We start from the raw sequence: 22852 nt of genomic DNA on the forward strand, positions 1-22852 counted from the left end.
TTAAATATCATCTTGCTAATCTTACACCAAGCATGATATTCCAATTAAATATCACCTTCCAAATCTTACACTAACCATCAACTCCTCATGTTCGTAAACATTCTTATCACTCGTGTCCCGTGTCATAATAGTACATTAATCTATGAAGTTTGATAAGTTACACAGGATTAGACATAATATAATCATCACAATCCATAAACATAACATGATGATTTAGTCATACTCACTTGATCAATCCACATACCCATCAGTCCATCACATGAGTGTTTGCAAGGTTCAACCGATAGTTTGGGGCCCTATTGGGATTTATGTTATAATATGTACGTATGAAAAACATATAAGTTATGAGATTCCTTTTATAGATACAAGCATACATATCTCACTTAACATACATTATACATATATAACAGGAATCACAAAATTATTAGAAGTTGCATCAACTAAAAGTCATAGTTAGGGAAAACAAGTAAAAGACAATACAAACCACTAGAAAACCCAAGTCTTCCCTCATTTAACCACATCCAAAGCAAACATACCTTATTATATTATTATTATTATTATATACCAACCATAAAATTCTCAGGCTGTAAGAATTGGAGGAAGGTAATCAGATTTGGCACCAAGAACACGAGCCTTAGTATCAGGAAAAAACTCCGTCCCTGGCAATTCCGTAACATTACCTTTACTATCAACCCCAATCGGGTATCGCAACAAATGACCTGGCAAATCCTGTTCAAGATTCTCACTTGCAAACAAATCCCAATATTTCTCAGCAATCTGATTAACCTTTTTCACACAGTTTATGCTTTCTGGGTTCTGGAAGCTTTCATCAAGCATCCCCATGTGTTCGTACCATAAAGCCATACGGAACCCATAAATCTGACCCCTTGCGGGTTCGCGGGTCGATAAATGGAAAGGCTGGTAGGCCCCCATTGCTATCTCAGTATCCCGAGCACCATCCATGGATCGCTGGTTTATGTTTGCTGATCCAATGATAATGTATTCGTCATCCACTGCAACACACAAGTGAAGATTCAAGAAGAAAGTTATTACACTGGATCTTACATTTTTGGTCCCTCAGTTTACATGATTGTTTTGGCTTTGCTTATTCAACTGTTAACTTTTCTAAATGACCATTGAAGAAAAAAAAATATATTATAATAGTATTATCACATTTTTGGTAGAGGTCAAATTATTTTTTGGGTTTTGGTTTGCAATTTTGGTCCTTTAATGATTTTGGTCCCTGAATCATAATATCTAACTACTCGTTTGTTAATTAATTTAAAATGGTCAGGTGGTCCAAGGCCATTTTGATGTTTCATGACTTTGGTCCGTGGTCCAAGGGAAAGATGGTCATTTTTAATTGGTAAACAACTAAGAAGTTAGAATTAATGATTTAGTTATTATGATATTATACCGATCATCATTTTGGCATGAACATAGATCATGAACCTCCGAGCCTCCTGAGCTTTCAAGTAATCCGTATCCGGGTCTGGCGATTCCGAGGGTATATATTCACCCTCCTGTTTCATCTCACGGTTCCCAAGGCAAAAAAACGTAAGATAATCTCTCGGGTCTTCTTCACGCCCCTGAGCTTGAAGAGTCTGAATAATATCTTTATACATCATATCCATAGTCCTCCTTTGCCAATCCAATATAGCTTGAACCGAAGCACTTTCCGGAATCCCTTCCGGCCACATCGGGACCACAACATAAACCGTAAACTTTTCACCTGCCTCAATTTTAGTCGTTATTTTCAACGAAAGTTCTTTCGGGATTAAATGTAAAGCCCCAACATCTTCTCCTTTAATGCCATCGGGTTCCCACCCGTATGAGCTTCCTAGGAAATACTGGTTTTCTATATAGATGAAACGTTTGGCTCTTCGGATAGCGTGAATATACGCGTCTTGTATACTTCGGTCAATTATGTTGTCCTTTCCACTGACTAGACCGGCTTTCGCCGCCTCTTCCGGTGTGTCTGGGAACCCGAAGGCGGCTCCACCGTCGATTGACCGGAAAACCTGAACGTTCCACGTCTCTTGGTCATCCGGGAACATGATCGGTGACGGAGGGGTAATCTCGTCCAATTCTCGTAAATTTACCAAAATGTCCTTCCCGCCTTGTTTTTTCCACCTTTGTTCGAAGTTAAATAACACGTCCCACGCAACCGGTCCTTCGAGTCGCGAATGTATGTCGTGCCACGGCTCGCGGGGTCCACCTTTTGTTATCGAAGCACCGGGGTAGTTAGGTTGGTGGAAATCGTCATGGTGGGCGGTGTCTAAAGTTCGGAAAAGGGAATGGAACGGGGAATCGTATCGCCCGTCGCAAAGATCGATTCCGCCAACAAAGCTCACGACTCTCCGGCTTTGTGATTCCGGAGTCGGCATTGCGGAATCCACCACGAGAATTTTCTGGTGGTGAGTGAACATGGTGGAGATTTGGAGGTCTTGAATGAAGCTTCCACCATCATCGGGATTCCGAGGGCATAAAACACAATGGACATCAGAACCCCGGAAGTAGTTTTCGGTGTCCTCATCGTGGGTCGCCATTAATCCGTCTTTTTTGAAAACATCTACAGAAGTTCTATCGTCCCAAACAAGCATAAGAACACGAACACCTTCACTTGCTTTGGTTTTTAGAAGCTCACCAAGTGTGACATCACCTCCTGCTTTTTGCCTTCTTGTATCTCTTATCAAAGTAATCCCGGTGTAAACAGACCATCCGGTGATGTAAATGAAGTGTTTTGCATTTGTGATGGCATCAAACACATCTTCCCAACATCTGTGTGGTTCGTAATTTTTTCCGCCAGCGAGGGGTATTTCGGGGATGAAATTGTCGGGGACATGGGCGTCTTGGTATAAAGAAACACGGCATCCTTGTCTTTGAGTGAAGAATGTGTAAGGGACTCCGGGGTATTTTCCGCTTTTGACCCCGACATTCCAATTTCGGTCCTGAGTGACTTCGAAATACTGTAGTTTCACATGGATTTTGGAACCCGCACTTATGGGATTTTTGTCAGTATCCAGGATTTCAACCCATCTGTCTAGTTCTTCCCCACCTAAGAGATCTCGAACAGGGACATAAGCTCTTCCGATTAATGTTGCACCAATGGGATTATCATCTTTCACAGTGAATATAACATCAGAAGCAAGATGAGCACAGTAAATGTGGAAGGACTCATACCACCTTGGGTTCTCGACCTCATTTTCAATCTTCCTAGTCCTTCCAACTCTTGCTTTTTCTAGATCGATTGTTGCATAAATTTTGGCAGTTCCTTTCCCAAATCCAACAGTCTCCTCAATGTTAGCCACCAACTGCCATAAGAATCATCTCCAATGAGATCAAAAAGTCAATTGCTAAACTTTTTGCCTTTTTGAAAAAAGGAACAAATGTTTAATCGATAAAATGGAATTGGAAGTTGGATCTTCTCAATGAAAAGACATGGGGTATAGGTATAGGCATACCTTTCTGAATATATTTCCGCCACCACTTGAATTAAGCTTATCAACTTCGTAGATTGTCACATGAAGAGTGCCATGGAGCAGTATCTGAGCCATTATGTATCCTGCAGCATCCGTTACAAAACGATTAAGTAACTTTTTTACACAAATAAAAAAAAGCTCAGAATCAACGAGATTGACAGTAAGTTGGATATATTTTAATCGAATCAAAAATTTCTTATCCACAAAACTGACTGTAACTTGAAAATAACTTGTTTACACAAATATGAACCGACGTAACTTAAAAGTAGTCGAATCGAATCAAAAACCCTCGTATCAACGAAATTCACCGTAGTTTGTAAAGATCGAGTGATACGGTGTTGCAAATCGGATTATATTTACATCAATGTAATTTTCAAAAGGCAAGTGATACAGTGTTTCAGATCTGAACATATATCGCATCAACAAAATTCACCGTAATTTGTAATGGTAAAGAGATACAATTTTGCAAATCGGAATATATATAATTAGTACGTGCGATTCAAACCTGCTTATCTGCGAAACGAAGAACCTGAACTGAAATAACTTGGGTACAGTTGAATGCCGTCAAAAAGCCTCTGCATCAACAGAGATTCAAAGCAAAATTAGCATATAACAAGTGATACATTAGCTCAAATATGAAAATCAAAATTCTTATCATCTACATGAAAATTTATATTACAGAAAATTGCGGAAATCAGGTAAGATAATTGAGAGGATATGGTCCGAAACATACTGAAGAAATGTAATGAGAGAATGGAGACGGCAATCAGTGAAAGATTGTGACCGGGCAATCGATTAATTAGAGGCCCCCCAAGTCCAACATGAGTCATGATACCCACCCTGCAATCTAATCTGCTTTATAAATTAGACTTCAATTATTTTATGGTGACGCGGCATATGTGACAAACTGACAATTATCCGTCCTACACATTGTGACTCTCGTGTACAAAGGATAATTTAAACGATTGTTTATTTGATAACAATATGATTAGTTTATGATAACTATATATGACTTGCCTATTTAATATAAAAATCAATTTTTGATAATTAAATCAATGTTTAAAGTTTATTTTGATAGGATGTTTCTCAGAATAAAGATTAAATAGAAACGGATATTTTTAAAAACAATGGTATTATATATAGATTAATTTAGAAGTTTCTTACTTTGGTTGGTTGTTTGATTTTTTTTTCTTTTGTACTTTATTTTTTAGTTGTGTATCCATTTTTATATTGTTGGTGGATAATCAATAGGGAATATGACTTATCAAGGTAATTAACTTTTCGGTATGTTCACATCTAGGTAACTATCTTTTTTTTGTACATATGTAGGTAACAAACTTTTTGGGAGTGTTCACATATGACCATTATGACCTGCTATAGCAGGTTAAATCCTAAATGTGAACGTTTTCAACAAGTTTGTTACCTAGATGTGTACAAAAAAAATAGTTACCCAAATATGAACAAAAGGAAAAGTAAAAATTACATTACATGAATGGTCCTTATAGTTTGGGGGAATTTGTGGTTTTGGTCTCTAAGTTACCTTTTTAAACTTAAATGATTCCTATTGTTTATTTTTGTTGCGCGTTTGGTCCCCATCTTACCTAAAAATACTATTGTGCCCTTATTAATTTATTTTTTTTTAATTAATTTTCTTATCTATATTTATTTTTTACATATTTATAAAAATTAATATACCACACATATTTGTATCTCCTCGGATGATCCCTACTATTTATTTTTTAATTAATTTAATTTTTTAACTCGGATGGTCCATACTATTTAATTTTGTTACGAACTTGGTCTCTGTCTTACCTAAAAAGACTATTGTGCCCTTATTAATTTTTTTAATTAATTTTCTTGTTTATATACTTATGTTTTATATGTTTAAGAAAAATTAGTAGACCTCACATATCTGTATCTCCTCACCATCCCATCTTTCATCATTCTCAACTTTTATTTATTTTTCATCTTTAGTGATATCGACGTCTTCATCATTACTTCTTTTTTCGATCCTTCAACTCCGTCGAAACAACACCACAACCCACTAAATATGAAGAGACAGTAGGTTATGGTGTTGGTTCTCCAGAATTGAAGTACCAAAAAAAGAAGGACGGTGAAGACATTGATGTTACTAAAGATGGAAAAGAAATAGAAGATGGGGAGGATCAGAGATGAGATGGTTAATGGTAAGACTCAAATTAAATTTCTCAAATGTGATTTCAGGTTTTATAAAAAATAAATACATAAATAAGAAAATTAATTTAAAAAATTAATAAGGGAAAAATAGTATTTTTAGATAAGACAGAGACCAAACGCGTAACAAAAATAAACAGTAAGAATCAGCCAAGTTAAAAAAAAATTAATTAAAAATAAACAGTAGAGATCATCCGAGGAGATAAAAATATGTGTGGTCTATTAATTTTTTTAAATATGTATAAAATAAATACATAGATAAGAAAATTAATTAATAAGGGCACAATAGTATTTTTAGGTAAGACGGGGACCAAACGCGCAACAAAAATAAATAGTAAGGACCATTTAAGTTAAAAAAATAAATTAGGGACCAAAACCACAAATTCCCCCAAACCACAGGGACCATTCATGTAATTTAATTTTTAATTTTCATTTTGTTCATATTTGGGTAACTATTTTTTTTTTGTACACATCAAGGTAACAAACTTGTTGAAAGAGTTCACATCTAGGATTTAACCTGCTATAGCAGGTCATAATGGTCATATGTGAACACTTCCAAAAAGTTTGTTACCTACATATGTACAAAAAAAAGATAGTTACCCAGATGTGAACATACCGAAAAGTTAATTACCTTGATAAGTCATATTCCCTAATCAATACTACTGTTTATTTGGCAAACGTGTTATCTCCTTATTATTCCAATTCACAGTTCCACTCACACTCTCTCTTCCACCGCCTCCCTCGCCCAGTCACATACGGTTGCTTCCGCCGACTTATATTTCTTTCATCTACCTCCATTTTTTTAGATGATCACAAAAGTATTAGGCTCAAAGTATCAGGCTCCTGCCCTCTCTCTCTCAACAAATGTTCGTCTTCCTCAATTGTTCTCTTCCTGCTTTACTTCTCACCCATTCTATTATCTCTCTCCACTGTTTATGTTGTACATGTGTTTACAGTTTAGCTTTTGTGACTGGTGAGTTGTCGCTGATGCACCTTCCTTCCCATCGCATTCCTTTTATTCTTATCGATCTTCCCAGTTTTCTTTTTTGTGTCACCGTCGATTACAAGAAACTAGCTTCATCAGTTTTCCTCTGCCTATTCCATCTCCCGCCAAACCCTACCTTTTCCGACGCTCATACATGCACTCTAACTAGACCAACCTCTTACCTCTATCTGGTGATCGGGTGTTGAACCAACAACTCTCACCCGCACTTCCAATATGAGATGAAGGCTTTAGAACAAACCCACAAACAAAGTCGCCAATACTATTGTTGGAATCATCGGCTCTCGAGTGAAAACAAATCGCCGCAGTTGTGTTCATCGGTGTTGACTCGACTTAACGTTTGTCTATGTATGTCTTTAACTTGATTATTATTCTATTTGATTTTTTTTCGTTGTAGCTCCTTTGCCCTGTTCATGTTTCCAAAGTTCCATTCATTTGATTTTGTCTGTCACCCTATAAGAAAAACCCTAACTTTATTTGATGGTTGGTTTATAGTAGAGATGAGGAGTATTTGGAAGGAAGGAGGCGATTCCAGACAGACAAATATAGAAGATATATCTTATTTCTATCTCAATATCAAAACTCATTTGATTTTCATTGATACTATTTTGTGATTTTGCATCTTTATTATTGTTCTTAAGCAAGTTGTATTTCTCCTACTCATTTGTGATATGAGATTTTATAGATTTCTTTATTCTTCTGAAAATTTGTTTATATTTCTAACGCAGTTTCATGACTTTTTGAAAAAAGTCCATTTCCAAACTTACGGAGAGGTTCTAGGTGCCGGATGAAAAGTTGTTGAAAGAGGTAGCAAGAAGAGTTGGAATTCAAACTCTTGGTACCACAAAAGAATTAATTGTCTCTAGGCGGAAAATCACACATCGCTGGAAAACCCTAAATAGTACCAGCTGATTGATTGTTTGCAATGCAAATGTGTTAGATTCAATAAAAATAATCAAAAATCAAGATGAATTTAAAGAGGTTTGATGAGTTTTGTATGAGAATAACATAATAAAGTCCATTGTGTGTCGGTAGTGCCTTTGCAAAATGGATGTTGCAGCTCAAGGATTTATTTTTATCTTTATTTAAAATTGTTTATTTGTTCTTGATTTGGGGATTATTTATAGATATTTGGGGATCAATTTGTAGTTTGATTTTGCATACACATGGATTAGTTATTAGGTTTTATTTCTACAATTTTCTCATCTGTTAACATTGGTCTGAGCAATATTGTGGCAACCCGAACATTTTTCCGTTAACGTTAGCCCGATTACGCTAAATAAAATTTGAATTTTTATTTAGTTCCGTCAAATTCTTTTAAGTTATATAATTAAATTTTATATAAGAATCGGAACCAAAATCACGCGAAAACCCGAGTTTCTTCGAAAATCAGTGAAATCTGGTCTGATTGGTGTGTATGGTCGTGAACCCGATCACAATCGTAAACCATTCACGACTGGGTGGACCCCACCACCAACCATGAACCTAACCTCTCTCTCTCTCTCTCTCTCTCTATATATATATATATATATATATATATATATATATATATATGTGTGTGTGTGTGTGTGTGTGTGTGTGTGTTCTTACCCCTCATTTACACTTTTTTGGCTGAAAACTCATCTATCTTCTCTCGTTACTTCCAACTGCAAACTCAAGATTTCCTCATTTTCTTTCGAAAATTATCAAAAATCAACTTTGGGTGTTGTTGTGCAGCCTCTAAAACGCATTTTTCACCGAATAAGCAAACCTCTATTGAAGGGTGTACGACCGTGAACCCTTAAAATCTTCAAATCTTCAAGGGTCGAAATCTGTTCACGGGCGCAAACCATTCGAGGACCGTGAACCCTTCAAATCCTCACCAAGAACCATTCACGGTCGTGAACACTTTATAGCAGTGAACACTTTGGAAACCAAAAACCCTCCATTCATTTCATCAGTCTCGGTAACATTCCTTAACCAAAAGCAAGTGTTTTCCAACACTATAACTAATGGTTTCACTAATAAAATGCATATATGTGTTTAATTATTATTAGAATTCTGTTAAATCCGCGTTCAACAACTCGAGGGTTCTCATTCCAGTTTCACGGTCCGACACTTTCATGCAACCATCAGTGAGTTCATACTCCTATGCTTTTACTATTTTTAACGTTTTCAAGGGGTGGGGGGAATACAAGCCAAACACAAATGATTTTGTGAATTTATACAAAAGAATTTCAATAGGTTTAAAACTTATACAATTTATACAACCAAAAGATTTCCATATTTTATAAAATATTTAGACACTTTATCCCTTTTGTAGCATAATGAGCATAACGGACGTTTTTAACTTACAGCCAAAATTGCATAGTTTTCAGATCAATACATGAATCAAGTACATAACATGCATGCGAACTATAATAGGTATAGTTTGGGATGTCAGTATACGGTTTTACAAATTCAAGAGCTTATATAATACTACTTTCGGATTTCGAGAGTACAATACTAAATAATTATTTAAGTATAATTATTATTACTCTACAAGGTATACAAAAGGATTCAAATACAAGAGAACAGTACAAACTACACGTAAACTAGTTAATACAGGATTGTGAGACATCTCTTCAATTGTATCCTCCGGGTACGGAATAAATCTTATCATTTAGTGTAACCAGAGTCTCCTGGAGGGAGAGCTTAAGATTTGTGAATAGATCTACTCAGAACTGACAATCTTACACCTAAACTGCTAGCTACAGTTAGGCAGGCATGTCTAGGGTGACAAATATCATACCGTCTGACGCCTGAAGAACGTCGCAGATGTCATCATTCATATCAAGCATGGTTATATGACTCCCAATAGTATAAACTAACATTTGTTTACGAGATTTTATTCTTTATTAGTTTTATTTTAATTAATAAAGCTACTATACATTACACTGGAGGATTCAAGGGGATACAATACGTGGTTTTATTTTAAGTAATGAAACTACTATACATACTTGTAGTAAACAGGGTTTTCAAACAGAACAATCTATACATTAATGGTGATAACCAGAGTTTTCATACAAAGGGTTTTCATTCAAAACAACGACATACAATACAGCTCGTGGTAACCACAATACACACTACTACAGAACATAGTATCAAACATATATGTTAGAAAATATTGGATTTTCTTGGGAAGTATACAAACATTTTTTACAGATTTAATGACAGGTTTTCATTAAAAAAGCATTTTTATGAACTCACCAGCTTAATGTTGATACTCTTTCAAAATCGCTTGTATTCTTAGGAAATCAGTAGACAAGTACTCCCGCAAGCCTTTGAGAAGACGGAGCGTATAGAATCATGTTTTTATATTTTGTTATACTTTTGATGTATACAAACTATGTATCAAACATATGTAAATATCTTTATTTCAATGTAATGGTTGTGTTTACTTTGATTACTATGATACAATTGTTGTGATATTGTACATGACATCCTCCACCACCGAACGTTTCCGCCGTTTCGGTTTGGGGTTGTGATAAATATACCGCATCCAAATCCTTCTATATAGCTTTTTGTATGATGTATTGGAGAATTTATGTTAATTTTGACTATTACCATTGGATCTTAAACTTTTCCAGTTTGAGACAGAGGCTCTTTATTCAAAAGTATATGAAAATATATACATTTTACAACATTACTATATATATGTAACACTTCAATATTAAATGTTTTTGTTAGAATACTATGAAACCAATTTGTTTCACATTTTAACATATCAAGGTTTCAAATTCAGTCCTTATGAGCGCATTCACCCAGGCATTTCATAATCTATTCTTTTAAATAAGTTTGAGCATATTAAATAAGGAAGACTAATTGTGATATTTTATATGGTAGTCTTATTATGATACACTACAACTGTCAAACACTTGGTTGTTGGACCAATAGTCTTGAAGGGTATTGGAAGCCCGCTTTTCATCTTTAGTAGTAAAATCCGTGCCTTTCTTCTGGTTAGTAATTAATTTATGATTATAAGTATCATTTTCTTGATTTGGTATGCTAAGAAACAATTATTTAACATATTATTTTAACATCATTTTTTAGATTTTGCTTCAACTATTGCAATTGTACAGGTAATCATAACTTTGTCACCTACTCTTTACCTACATTTTATATTAAGTGGTTATTATAGTGTTATTTTAATCTTTGAAGCCACTAACATTCACCTTATGTGTTATCAATTTAAAGTATATCATGACATAATCTCTTTATTTTAACCGTTCGGAAATTATAATATTTGTTTTTAAAAGTTTGTCATAATGTTTTCTAATTAACTTCACGTATTATTTAATTTTGGAGCCATTATTTAAGTTTTATATTTGAAACCTTTATTCAAATGGTTCTATAGTTGCTAGCCTGCCACGACATATTGTATGTATATGAGTGTTTTTTTACTTGGTTCACAAAAGATGCGGGTTTTTTTTTTCAGTGATCTAAATTCATGTTAACGCTTTCTATTAGCCTAATTGATATCAATAACAATGTGCAAGCAATAATCAAAGCCACTTAAAGAGGCTTTTGAACAGCCATTGTTGCCATGTTCCTCTGATTGATAAGAAATAATAATTTGGAATGACTTAGCCTGATAAACCATTCATGAAAGCACCCATAATGGACATTTTGGTTTACTATGACATTTAACCTAGACCATAGATGGATAATAGCAATAAACCGCGGGGGGGGGGGGGGGGGGGGGGGGGTACATATCATTTTTAGGTTGTATAATCAGCCCAATTGGTGTATATTTCTTTTGGACGAAGTAGGAGACCAATTAACAATCTCAATAATCTGAGTTTCTTCTTAAACATTTTATATGAAATTATGACTTATTTCCTATGTCAGAAATCAGGTTTTATTGGTCTCATGACTGATTAATTGTTGTATATTTCTTTTGCATATACATGGCTACATCGAGAGCTTTTCCAATTATTTGGCATTTTCAACCCCACAAATCGGGGTTTTTCCCTAGTTATGTTTATTTAGACAGGCAAAGAAACACCCCCAAAAAATGCAATATAGACTATAGCATGCTTAAATAAATGCATTTTTTGTATTATTGTTGTATTTCTAACTCTTTTATTTATTCAGAAATTTTTTATGATATTTTCTTGTTGTGTTTCCTTTCAAATGGAAAATTATCATATCGCCTTTACTATAAATTTTATAATTATTACTTATTATTATAATTATAATATAAATTAAAAAAAATCAAAATCAATAAATACTTATAACCTAAAATCAAGATTCAAGCTTCGTGCTACTCAATTTTTCCCGCTCCATTGAACCTTCCATCGTTCCATAAAGCATCACCACCGACAATCCTTTTTGGTGAAGCACGCCATTGAAGTCGGTGGTGGATTAATCTATTGTGAGGTCATCATGTGAATGTGGGCAAAATCCTGTGTATAGAGTCATCTTGTTCAAAATCATGTTTCATCACCACCGCCATGGACAATCGTGTTCGAAATCTCATTTCATTACCATCGGAAAACCTAGGGGTGGTAAATTGGATAATCGTGTCATGTTTTTGTCTGAGACAACACAACATAACAAGGTTTTATGTAACACAAACACAGCCCGATGTTGTGTTTTTTTAACTAATATGCAAAATGAACTAATTGAAAAACGATAAATGCAACATAACACGACAATGATAACATAAAATACCAATTAATTTACTTAAGTAATGTTTAATCATACATAACACGAGAAACCCGAAAACACAACAAACAAATGCTAAATCATGTCAATTTCGTGACGAAATTTGAACACGAACATGACATCGTGTTTTTTAAGCTTGACACAAACACGAATTCAGATTTCAGATTCATCCTAGTTTGATTTCGTGTCGTGTATTTTTGTTATGCCGTGTCATTAATTGTCACCCCTAGGAAAACCACAACCGCCGTCACTGGATGATCAACATGCGACGAGTAGATTTTGATTTCGATTTCTTCACCTACGGTTTTTGAGGTTTAATTTGAGGTACATCACAAATCAAAATTCAAATAAATGCTTATCAACACTACCATCTTCGATTTCTTCATTTGAAGTTCAAATTCAACCTTGTTTTCGGTTTAATCAAAGAATATTAACACTTAAATATATCTTGTCTTTTTCTCTATCTCTCCTTGGTATCAATTTTAGCACCCGAAACACGTCCGAGACCCCCCGAGAAGCCCGAAAATTTTATCTTTTCGGTTTTGAAGCCCTACATTCGCAGAGCCCGGTTTTCAATTAAGCTCCCGGTTTTCAACATAGAAAGTCATATTTAAAGCCGAAATGTTGTCCAAATTACTATTTTAACCCTCGGTTAACTTAAGGTGAGTTCAATATATAGGAACAATTGTATGTTATGTGTTATATGTGTTATGTGCTTCTTAGTGTTGTTATTCTGAGTTATTTGCCCGTGTTATTTTATTCGCTATGTTTATAGAAAATATAATACCTTTGACCATGTGATCAGTGAAAGGACTTAGATTCACATTGGTACTGGTACGTAGCCTCTGGCCATGTAGAGCATGTCTCCGTAAGAGAATGACTTCTATTCTATGGCATTAGCATAAGGTTTGATAGGAATGATATGTAGCCTCTGACCATGTAGAGCATGACATTGTAAGAGAATGAACTCTATTCTATGGTATTGGTAAATGGTTAGACAGGGCTATAAGCCTGAAATCTACCAAAATGTTAATCAGAAATTATATGTCTTCTGTGCCATTTGGGCCAAAGCTTTATTGATGCATATCAAGTATTGAAATCATTATGTCTCATTCAAAAGTATATCTGTAAATAAAATCTTTGATTGATATGAACGCTTGCCATATGATTTCACATATATCTTCTTGTTCCCTTCTGCTTCTGTGATTTTGGTATATGTAAGGCATAAGATTATATTGTATCTATTTATTGAATTCACTAAGCGTTATCGCTTATTCCTCTTAATATTTAACAATTGCAGGTGATGAGTATTCCAATATAGCTTTATACTGCTGAAAGATTTAGAATAGTTAATTGTATTTCTCTGTATTTTTAATGTTCAGGTATGTATATGAATAGTAGATTCCTGGGTAGACATGAAATGTAATAAAACATAGTCGATTTGTATCCAATCCTTTGTAATCACTTTATCAATATAAAATATTGTTTTATAAATATTCATGTAGCATGTTTTGAGGAAGTAACTTAAGAAATCTTTTGAAATAGTATGAAAGTTTGGATCTTTCATAAATACGAAAGTTGGGGTCTTTCATGATAATTTATTTTTCTCTACAAATAGAGACTAATAATGATGTATTTTTTTTATTATTTTCTAATATTAATGTTTAGGTTGGTCTAAGTTGCTAATGAGAGTAAAATTTTGTGTTTAGTTGGGTTGTATAGATGGAAGAGAGTGACATTAATAGTTTTATAAATAGTTGGGTTGGTTATAGTTGTAAATGAGAGTAGTCTTAGACACGTCAAACACCAACCATACACAAAGGGGGTGGTATGCACCACTGCAAGCCAATGTCACGTTAGCACCACACCCTTGGCATAGGAGGTATACCCAAGGTTCTAAATAATGTAAGTCGTGACTTGGCATGACTTAAGGCGGAAATTTTGTATATAATTAATAATTTTTTATGTATTTTCTACTATTATTCATTTTTATATACATATATGACCTAAGACGGCAATTTGTCAAAGCTCGATGATAACTACAAGCCTTGGAGCCATGGCGAGCTTTTTAGAACCTTGGGTCTACCATTATTATTAACAAATAAAAATAATCAATAATTCAAAGGTTAACCAAAGAAGCTTTTTGATTCTATAATACCAATAAATAGTTATAAATGCTTTTTAAGAAACTAACTATTGGGATTGCTAATTTGTAGTTAATATATGGGTTTAGGTTATTTTTGGTCATTTAACTTTTGGTTTTGTGCTCATTTGGTCACTTAACTAATTTTAAGTTTTAAAAGGTCATCAAACTTTTCGCTTTGTGCTCATTTAGTCACTTAACTTTTGGTTTGGTCACATTTAATCACCTAACTTTTAAAATTGTGCTCATTTAGTCACTAAACTTTTAAATTTTTTTCAAAAATTTGGTGACTAAATAAGCACAATTTTAAAAGTTAGGTGACTAAATGAACACAAATCTAAAAGTTAAGTGATCAAACGAAAAGTTAAGTGACTAAATTGACACAAAATCAAAAGTTTGATTACCTTTGAAAACATAAAAGGAGTTAAGTGACCAAATGAGTACAAAACTAAAAGTTAACTGACCAAGAATGATCTAAACCCTTAATATATATATATATATATATATATATATATATATACACACACACACACACACACACACACACACTAGGCGAATGCCCCCGCGTTGCGCAGAAACACCTATATAGTTGAAATCTTTACAAATATATGTTTTTTTAATATAACAATAACGTTGTTGTTAAATTCGATATAATAATCTGTATATACTAGATTGATATAATATATTGATTATTTTGATTATATGATAATATATACATTGATTATAACTTTATACTTTCAATCGTTTGAATGACTTCTACCCGCGAGTTACACATGAATAAAATTAAATATAATATATGATTTGATGTTATTTATAGTTGTTTTTATTGTTAATTAATTTTTTAAAATTTATTTGCTTAATGTTTTAATTTCTATCATTATAATTATTTAAAACATCAAACATTGTTTTTTTTTTTTTAAACTAACAATATAATCATTTATTTAGATTAGTTTTTAACTATTGTTATTATGAGTTATTTTAAGCTTCTTATTTGAAAACTTTTAACGATTATAAAAATATATTTAAGAAATATTTTAGTTAAATTGAGATTACAATTTAGTTTTGCTTTATCACTACAATTTATCACTTTTAACTATTTACAAAATATTCTTTAGTTTTTTAAATGGAACTGAAATTTATATTTGAGTTGACATTGTAATGCGCATAAACACCTATATAGTTGAAGTCTTTACAAATATATATATATATATATATATATATATATATATATATATATATATATATATATATATATATATATATCTTTACTATCTTATAAAACAAATCCCACTATTTCTAAAAATAGATTGAATAAAATAATAATATTTTTTTAAGACGTCCAAATCATTAAGCTAATTGTACAACTAATCACTAATAAAATAATACTAAAATTTAAACAAACTCCTATAAATCTTCTCTTCCAAGATTTTGAGCAGATCTTTTTTTCATCCAAATAAATACTCAACACCCTATAATTTGGTCATTTCATGAATTTTCTATATCTTTAATATGACATGTTTCCTAAAACAAACTAATGTTTGAATCGAAAATAATCATTCTTCATCGAAAAGAAATTAATTGTCGAAACGAACTATTTTTTGCCCGCCGCTTTGCGCGGGTAAACAGCTAGTATATATATATATATATATATATATATATATATATATATATATATATATATATATAACACTAACATTGTTGTTAAATTTGATATAATAATTCGTATATTAATGTGATATAATATATTGATTATTCTGAATTATATGATAATATATACATCTATTATAATGTCATAATCTCAATCGTTTGAATGACTTCTACTCGCGAGTTACACATCAATAAAATTAAATATTATATATATGATTTAATATTATTTATAGTTGCTATTATTGTTAACTAATTTTTTAAAATTTATTTGCTTAATGTTTTAATTTCTATCATTATAATTATTTAAAACGTCAAACATTATTTTTTGATTTTAAAGGTAACAATATAGTCATTTATATAGAGTTATTTTTAACTATTGTTATTATAAGTTCTTTTAAGCTACTTATTTGAAATTTTTTAATGATTATAAAAATATATTTAGGAAATATTTTAGTTAAACTGATATTACAATTTAGTTTTTGCATTTATCACTTTTAACTATTTACAAAATATTATTTGGTTTTTTTAATGGAACTGAAATTTTTATTTAAGTTAACACTGTAATGTTATATTTAAATTAACAAAATTAGTATTTTGTCCAAACTGTTCAAAAATTGTAGCTTTAAACTGATAATGGTTTACATGTAACAACATTTTAAATGTAATAAATTAAGTATAATATGTTAAAATGTAAAGACATAACTTTATAAATAGAACTAAAGATATTATTTTAAAATTGAAATTTAGTCAATTTATGATTATACTTTACGTTTGATATTTATTTAACCATAGTAATCAACTTACAATCATTATTAGAAAGATACTACAATTTATCAAATTATAAAATAATCTTTGGGTTGTTTAAGTTAAATGAAATTTATATTTAAGTTGAGCCTATAATGTTATATTTTAATTAATAATTTAAGTATTTTATACAAATTGTTCAAAAATTATACTTTTAAAATGATAATGGTTTACATCCACCATTATGTTAAAACTAATAAATTAAGTATAATATGTTAAAAGTTAAAAAACATAATTTTATAAGTAGAAGTAAAGATATTATTTTAATATTGAAATTTAGTTTATATATGATTACACTTTAGATTTGATATTTATTTAACCTAATTACCAAATTGTAATTATTATTATTAAGAAATTGAAAAGTCATGGGAGTTTCAAATGAACGTGGTGAAAGAAAGAAAAAATAGGTGTTTCAAATGCATGAGATTCAAGAAAAAATGCTAGTTTTATAAGTATATATATATATATATATATATATATATATATATATATATATATATATATATATATATATATATATATTAATTCCAAGGTACCCTTGTGAACAGTACCTCCATCTGATTGGCTGAAATTTTTGTTTTTTTGTTTTATTTATTAACAATGCCATTGGTTGATTTTTTAACCTACTATTATTAATGTCTTCCACCGCTTGCTACACAACGTGTCTTAATCTTCTTCCATCTGCCACTAACATGGCGTTTTGTTGATGTCACCGACTTTGTAACCCAATCATATTAGGATTGGTGGTGCCGTATCTTAATAGCTAGCGAACATCATAAACGATGAAGAAGCTCATCGCTTCAATCTCCTTTCACCCATTCTGTAAGTCATGAGTATTAGACACCTTACCTCTATCGACACCTGCTTCCACTTTCTCCACTCCCGTTGTTTGTCACCTGCCACCGCCTTTATCCTCTCAATTAGGTCAATTTTTATATTGATTTTATTCAGATTCAGGAATATACCTTTAGGAACAGGGAAGGGTATGCGTGTAATAATCGACTGACTGGTTGATTAGTTTACCAAGGTTAGTGTACCCTCCTTCTTCCACAAAGGATCCTCTCTATTGTCATTTCTTCTTTTTCTCCTGTCAAAACCTCTAAATTTGTTCATCATCGTCTTCTTATTCCATTGTTGTCTACTCCTTTTGATTTCCAATTTGTTCATCATCGTCTCTCTATTTATGCTTTTTTTTCCAGTGAGAACCGATTAAGTGGGGTTAAATAGGGCTTTTCCCTTGCTCCTCAGTCCTTGACTCTTCTGAGTTTTAGCGATTAGAAAAGAAATTCGTCAAATCGAGTATATCAGAAAACCATAACTTTATGTGATTTATTTTTAGTACACTTTCTCTCTATATTTTACATATCAATCCATTTTTAATACTATTTTTTAACTTGCATGTGTAGCCATGACTCTACTTAATTATGGTGTTGATAATGTTAAAAGTATTAGAAATGCAATCTGGTATCTGAGTCTCGATATCAAAGATGTAAGTTCTTTTGATCTTCTTTCTGCAATGGTGAATATGAACACTTAACAACTCCATAATATATCTAGTCTAGGTTGAAACACCGGAAGACATTGTGAATGCAAAGCGCCTTATTGTTCCTAGGGTTGGAGCATTTTCTGTAATGATGGACTTCTTAAACAACAACAAGTAAGTTTTACACATCACATTTACAATGTTTTTTCATCCATTAACAAACAAAAATGAAATTTCATTTTGGTTGTTTTAGGATGGCTGAAGCACTTTGCAATTACATAGAGAATGATCGTCCATTTTTAGGCATTTATCTTGGTTTGTAGCTACTTTTTGAGTCAAGTGAAGAAAATGGGCCAGGTGAGTAGTTGTAACTTGTAACTTAAAATAATTTTTGTTAACTAAATCAATGTTTAGCGTCTCAGTAAGAGGTCTTGGTTTGATTCCTGTGGTGGTTGGACGTTTTGATTATGTGAATGGTTGTAGAGTGCCTCGTATTGGCCGGAATGCTTTGCAAATTAAAAAAAAATCACTTATTTTAGATGATATTGCAAACTGACATGTATATTTTGTTCATTCTTATCATGCTATACCGGTATGTTTTTTTTAATATATATAACCAAATACCAATTATACCTCTGACCTTGGTTTTATACAACACAACCGTCTGAAGAAAATAAAGAGTGAGTTTCATCCACTGCAACTATGAAATTGTGTTGTTTCTGAAAATATATTTTTTTCTTTCTAAAATTATTATACTTATTTTATGCATATATTAGGTAAGATGCTTCAGGGTTAATTTACAAAAATCAAGTTTTATTCTATTTTTCTTTTTTCGTTTTGTGTTTGTCATCAGAAACAAACCATTTATTAAGTTGTATACAATCTACCTGAAAGGGATGGGCCAAGTGGTAAAAAAAAGCAATAATGTTCAGGATGCTATTATTTTTCGTAAAAGAGGGCAACAATGTTAGTATGCTACTATTTTTTGTAAATACATCTAACTTCATTTTTATTAAGTATATTTTGTTGTTATTTCGTTAAAAGTAAGTATGTTGCTATTGTTAATAATTACATATAAGTCCTTTTTTAGTAAATACTATGTTGTAGTTTTTGGCAAATAGAATATGTATTATGAGGTCTAGCATTTTTTAAGGTAGCCTTTTAGGAGTTCTCATTCAATCTTAATATTTTTTTAAAATCTTTGAATTGTTTTTTTTTAGATTTTCAAAAATGATAATTTAAAAGAAAACATTGAGGACTCTCTTTCATTCAATGCTTAACTATCAGGTATATTTAAAATATAACTCGGTAGATTAGATTTTAAATAATATTGTCATTCAAAAAGAAAAAAAATAAAGAAGTTTGTACAAACATAACTCCTATTGAAAGAAAGATCATGGAACATCAAAGGGTATAATTGGAAAAACAAACTCTAAATATTTTATCTAACAAGATTCAAACAAATAATCCAGTTTATGCTTTATATATGGTTGAAGTTGTAATAACTTTACGGTAAGAATTATTAATCCTTTTTCTTTGTTTGTTTCCAATAATTCGAAGAATGCCCACAACATTCTGAAAAGAAGTGTTTGTGTCCATATAACTTTTAATAATTTGGGTTTGGCCGTGTTGTTTGCTATCCATACACAAGTATTGATATTTTCTAATCAAATTCTCAAGCTTGTTATGTACAAAGGAACAAATCATGAAACTTAGAAACATAGATACATCCATCAGAAAGAAAATGAAACGTTAAAATAAATCCGATTAAATGTATTATCTACCCACTTCTTTGGTATATCCAACCCTGCAAAGCAAACGTTAAAACAAATCCGATTAAATATGTTAGCTAACCACTTTTTTGGCATATCTTACCCCGCAAAGCGGAAATTCTTCACTAGTTTATATTTAGTTTATGAATAATCTATTATATCATTAAATTTATTTTTTCAATAAAAGCCGCCAACTAATTAATATATTTGAAAAAATGAACACGTAAATAATATGTCAATAATCACGAATAATGGAGCATAAGAAAAGTGCATTATCTACCAAGTAGGCATAAAAAACCATAAATCATACCATATTTAAAGAAAAAGAACATTCCTACTTTGGTCATTTTCTAATTTTGACTCCGGAATAATTAATTATAAAGAGTTCACCAAATAAAGACTATACAAACAAATGTGATATTTAATTTAACATGTTTTATCGTTTTAATATGTGTCCCTATCACGTTTGGATCGATGCATTTTGAGATTTGTGTGTTCCTTTTGTTCTGTTGTGCAAGTGTTTCCTTTAACGAATCAATATAGGATATGGATGGGATGCGGAATTCTAAAAGTTTAGCGGGTAGTATATTATGTACATAGGCTCATGTGCTTATTAACTTTCCATCTACTTTAGTGGTTAGATGGTGGATATTTAAATGGCGTGGAATTGTGACTGTGATGAGGTGTTTGAGTATCTTGATTTCCCTGCAAAGAAGGGGAATTGTCCAAGGAAACGCAAGTTAAATACGACAATCTTCTACTGTTTACTTTGATGTATATGGAAGGCGAGGAATTGCAAGGTATTCAATAATGTGGGTTCTTCCACCATCATCATAGCTGATATCGTTATTTCACTATCATATGTTTTGTGTAATTATAGAAGTAAGACATATGTCAGTAGATGGGTAGATTGATGTATTTCGTATTTTGCTCATTTAACTGTATTTGATACCTTGTAATTTTGTTTGAATTTTAGTTGCTTGGTAATTGTGGGTCCTTTTAACTTTTATATAAATTCTCGCCATTTCAAAAAAAAAAAAAAAAGTCAATATTTTTGGTGTTGTTATAATCACTCAACTTTATAATATTCTAATCTTATATAATATGGGTGTTTGAGAGTGCTATAACAACTTATTAACTTATTGATTTTTCAAAAAGCCAATAAGTTAAATTTTTTTTGGTAAACACTAATTTTTTAGACAAAAAAACTAACTTTTTCAAAAGCTAGGAATTTCAGATTTTTCCAAAAAGTCAATAAAGATATTCAAAAGCTCTTCCCAACATGCCCTTAGTTTACATAATCATTTCAATCATTTTCAGTAAAGAAGATACTAAAAAAGGTTTCCATTAGGTCCTTTGAAAATCGAACATGCGTCGGAAACTCAATTGACATTTTCCCTTCCCCATACTCGTATTGATGGTTGTGTTAATTGTAGACCATGATCAATCAATTGTATTAAAGGATTCCTGCTCTACCTTGTCAGCAATCTTGATGGATCTAGGTAACCTTTCTTCGATCGCAATCAACCCTAACTTTCCAATCCCTTGTTAGTTCTTGCTTGATCTCACTTGTATTTGACAAAGTCTGAATCACCATCGTTGAACCACCAATCCACCATTGTTGATTGATACAAGTGAAGACGTGAAGCACTGAAGCTTCGGTGTATAAGTGTATCGTCATTGTTGAACCAATGAACCGCTAATAGCTTCTTCAAGGTATTTTCCGTATGCTCTTAAATTGATAATAACTTCTTAATTTTTTTTTTTGTCTTAATCCATTCTCAATTTTCGAAGTTGTGTCATCTGTTGTAGCAAGTATAGAACTTATATTTCCTAGTTTTTTTTTTTTTTTTTTTTTTTTTTTTTTTTTTTTTTTTTTTTTAAATTTTATTTTATTTCGCTTAATCAATTTTTGAGACATGTGGAAATCAAATCTTGAAACAATATGAAGCTAAATATCAGAGAAATTAGAAATCAATTTCTAAGAAATGTATACTATGAAATCGAAAATTGAGACATATATCTTATAGTATAGTGATTACAATTTTTTTTATGCTCTCTCATTCTTGGTTTTTTAATATGTGGCTTAATATGATTGTTTGTTGTGTTTTATAATCGATTCTTGAACTTAATCTTTGTTTGCAAATTATATTTTAAACAGTTTGATAAAAAAAAATCAAGTTATATGTTTTTTCGTTGTTCTTCCCGATTGGAGGGGATTAGGCTACTGATCACACACTTTTTTTTGTTAATGTGTGTTGTGTTTCATATTCTCCTTTTGAAACTGATTACATACTTTTTTCTCATTGCTTGTTGTGTTTTACAAAAGTGTAAAACTTATATTTCTCAATTTTTTTTTCTATTCTTCCATGTTGTAGAGGATTAGATTAATGATTAAATTTTGGTATGAAGAGGGCAAAGCTTGACACACCTTCTCATCTATAGTTCCCCACGTGTTTCAATATTATATTAAAATTTTTATTACACACTTTTTTCAGATTGCTTGTTATATTTCTAAGTTTTTAAATTTATTCTTACATTTTGTATCTAAAGATGTTAAACTTGAAGAAGAATTTAATGACATTGATGTGGTGGAGGTAGATGTTAAAGTAGAAGGTGAAGAAGATGAGGTAAAAC

General features: G+C 31.7%; 2 protein-coding genes and 1 long non-coding RNA gene across 6 annotated transcripts in view; 2 read left to right on the plus strand and 1 right to left on the minus strand.

Moving 5' to 3' along the window:
• Nucleotides 1-327: 327 nt before the first annotated feature.
• Nucleotides 328-4360, minus strand: LOC145029940 (phospholipase D alpha 1). 4 transcript variants are annotated; one of them, XM_078978396.1, is made up of 5 exons: nucleotides 4216-4360; nucleotides 3996-4057; nucleotides 3465-3565; nucleotides 1418-3314; nucleotides 328-1013 (listed from the first exon to the last, which is right to left on the minus strand). In XM_078978396.1, exons 3-5 carry the CDS (start codon nucleotides 3555-3557, stop codon nucleotides 580-582), a joined length of 2424 nt encoding a protein of 807 aa, XP_078834522.1. In that variant the 5' UTR covers nucleotides 3558-3565; nucleotides 3996-4057; nucleotides 4216-4360; the 3' UTR covers nucleotides 328-579. The 4 variants fall into 4 exon arrangements, with proteins under 4 accessions (XP_078834522.1, XP_078834512.1, XP_078834527.1 ...); XM_078978386.1 differs by having other exon boundaries at nucleotides 3988-4057; XM_078978401.1 differs by having other exon boundaries at nucleotides 4162-4306.
• Nucleotides 4361-17742: 13382 nt separating this feature from the next.
• LOC145004057 (imidazole glycerol phosphate synthase hisHF, chloroplastic-like) lies at nucleotides 17743-18999 on the plus strand. Its single transcript, XM_078962960.1, has 5 exons — nucleotides 17743-17782; nucleotides 18367-18479; nucleotides 18523-18617; nucleotides 18697-18762; nucleotides 18858-18999. Exons 1-5 carry the CDS (start codon nucleotides 17743-17745, stop codon nucleotides 18997-18999), a joined length of 456 nt encoding a protein of 151 aa, XP_078819086.1.
• A 2536-nt stretch (nucleotides 19000-21535) lies between these two features.
• The window catches only part of LOC145048858 (uncharacterized), a 12925-nt gene continuing 11608 nt past the window's right edge, over nucleotides 21536-22852 (plus strand). Inside the window, exon 1 of the long non-coding RNA XR_013683068.1 lies at nucleotides 21536-21931. This is a non-coding gene — a long non-coding RNA (uncharacterized LOC145048858). The remainder of the gene's footprint in view (nucleotides 21932-22852) is intronic.

Source organism: Lactuca saligna, chromosome 1, assembly GCF_052625555.1.
Source record: "Lactuca saligna cultivar CGN05327 chromosome 1, ASM5262555v1, whole genome shotgun sequence".
NCBI classification, from domain to species: domain Eukaryota; kingdom Viridiplantae; phylum Streptophyta; class Magnoliopsida; order Asterales; family Asteraceae; genus Lactuca; species Lactuca saligna.

What these genes read in the sequence shown, in the direction of transcription:
- LOC145004057 (XM_078962960.1), top strand. Translation starts at nt 17,743, where the DNA reads ATGAAGAAGCTCATCGCTTCAATCTCCTTTCACCCATTCT. An exon ending in TTGATCTTCTTTCTGCAATG is followed by an intron (nt 18,480 to 18,522) that starts GTGAATATGAAC and finishes TATCTAGTCTAG; the next exon opens with GTTGAAACACCGGAAGACAT. An exon ending in GACTTCTTAAACAACAACAA is followed by an intron (nt 18,618 to 18,696) that starts GTAAGTTTTACA and finishes TGGTTGTTTTAG; the next exon opens with GATGGCTGAAGCACTTTGCA.
- LOC145029940 (XM_078978396.1), bottom strand. Translation starts at nt 3,557, where the DNA reads ATGGCTCAGATACTGCTCCATGGCACTCTTCATGTGACAATCTACGAA. An exon ending in GCGGAAATATATTCAGAAAG is followed by an intron (nt 3,315 to 3,464) that starts GTATGCCTATAC and finishes TTCTTATGGCAG; the next exon opens with TTGGTGGCTAACATTGAGGA. An exon ending in TCATGCCAAAATGATGATCG is followed by an intron (nt 1,014 to 1,417) that starts GTATAATATCAT and finishes TGTGTGTTGCAG; the next exon opens with TGGATGACGAATACATTATC.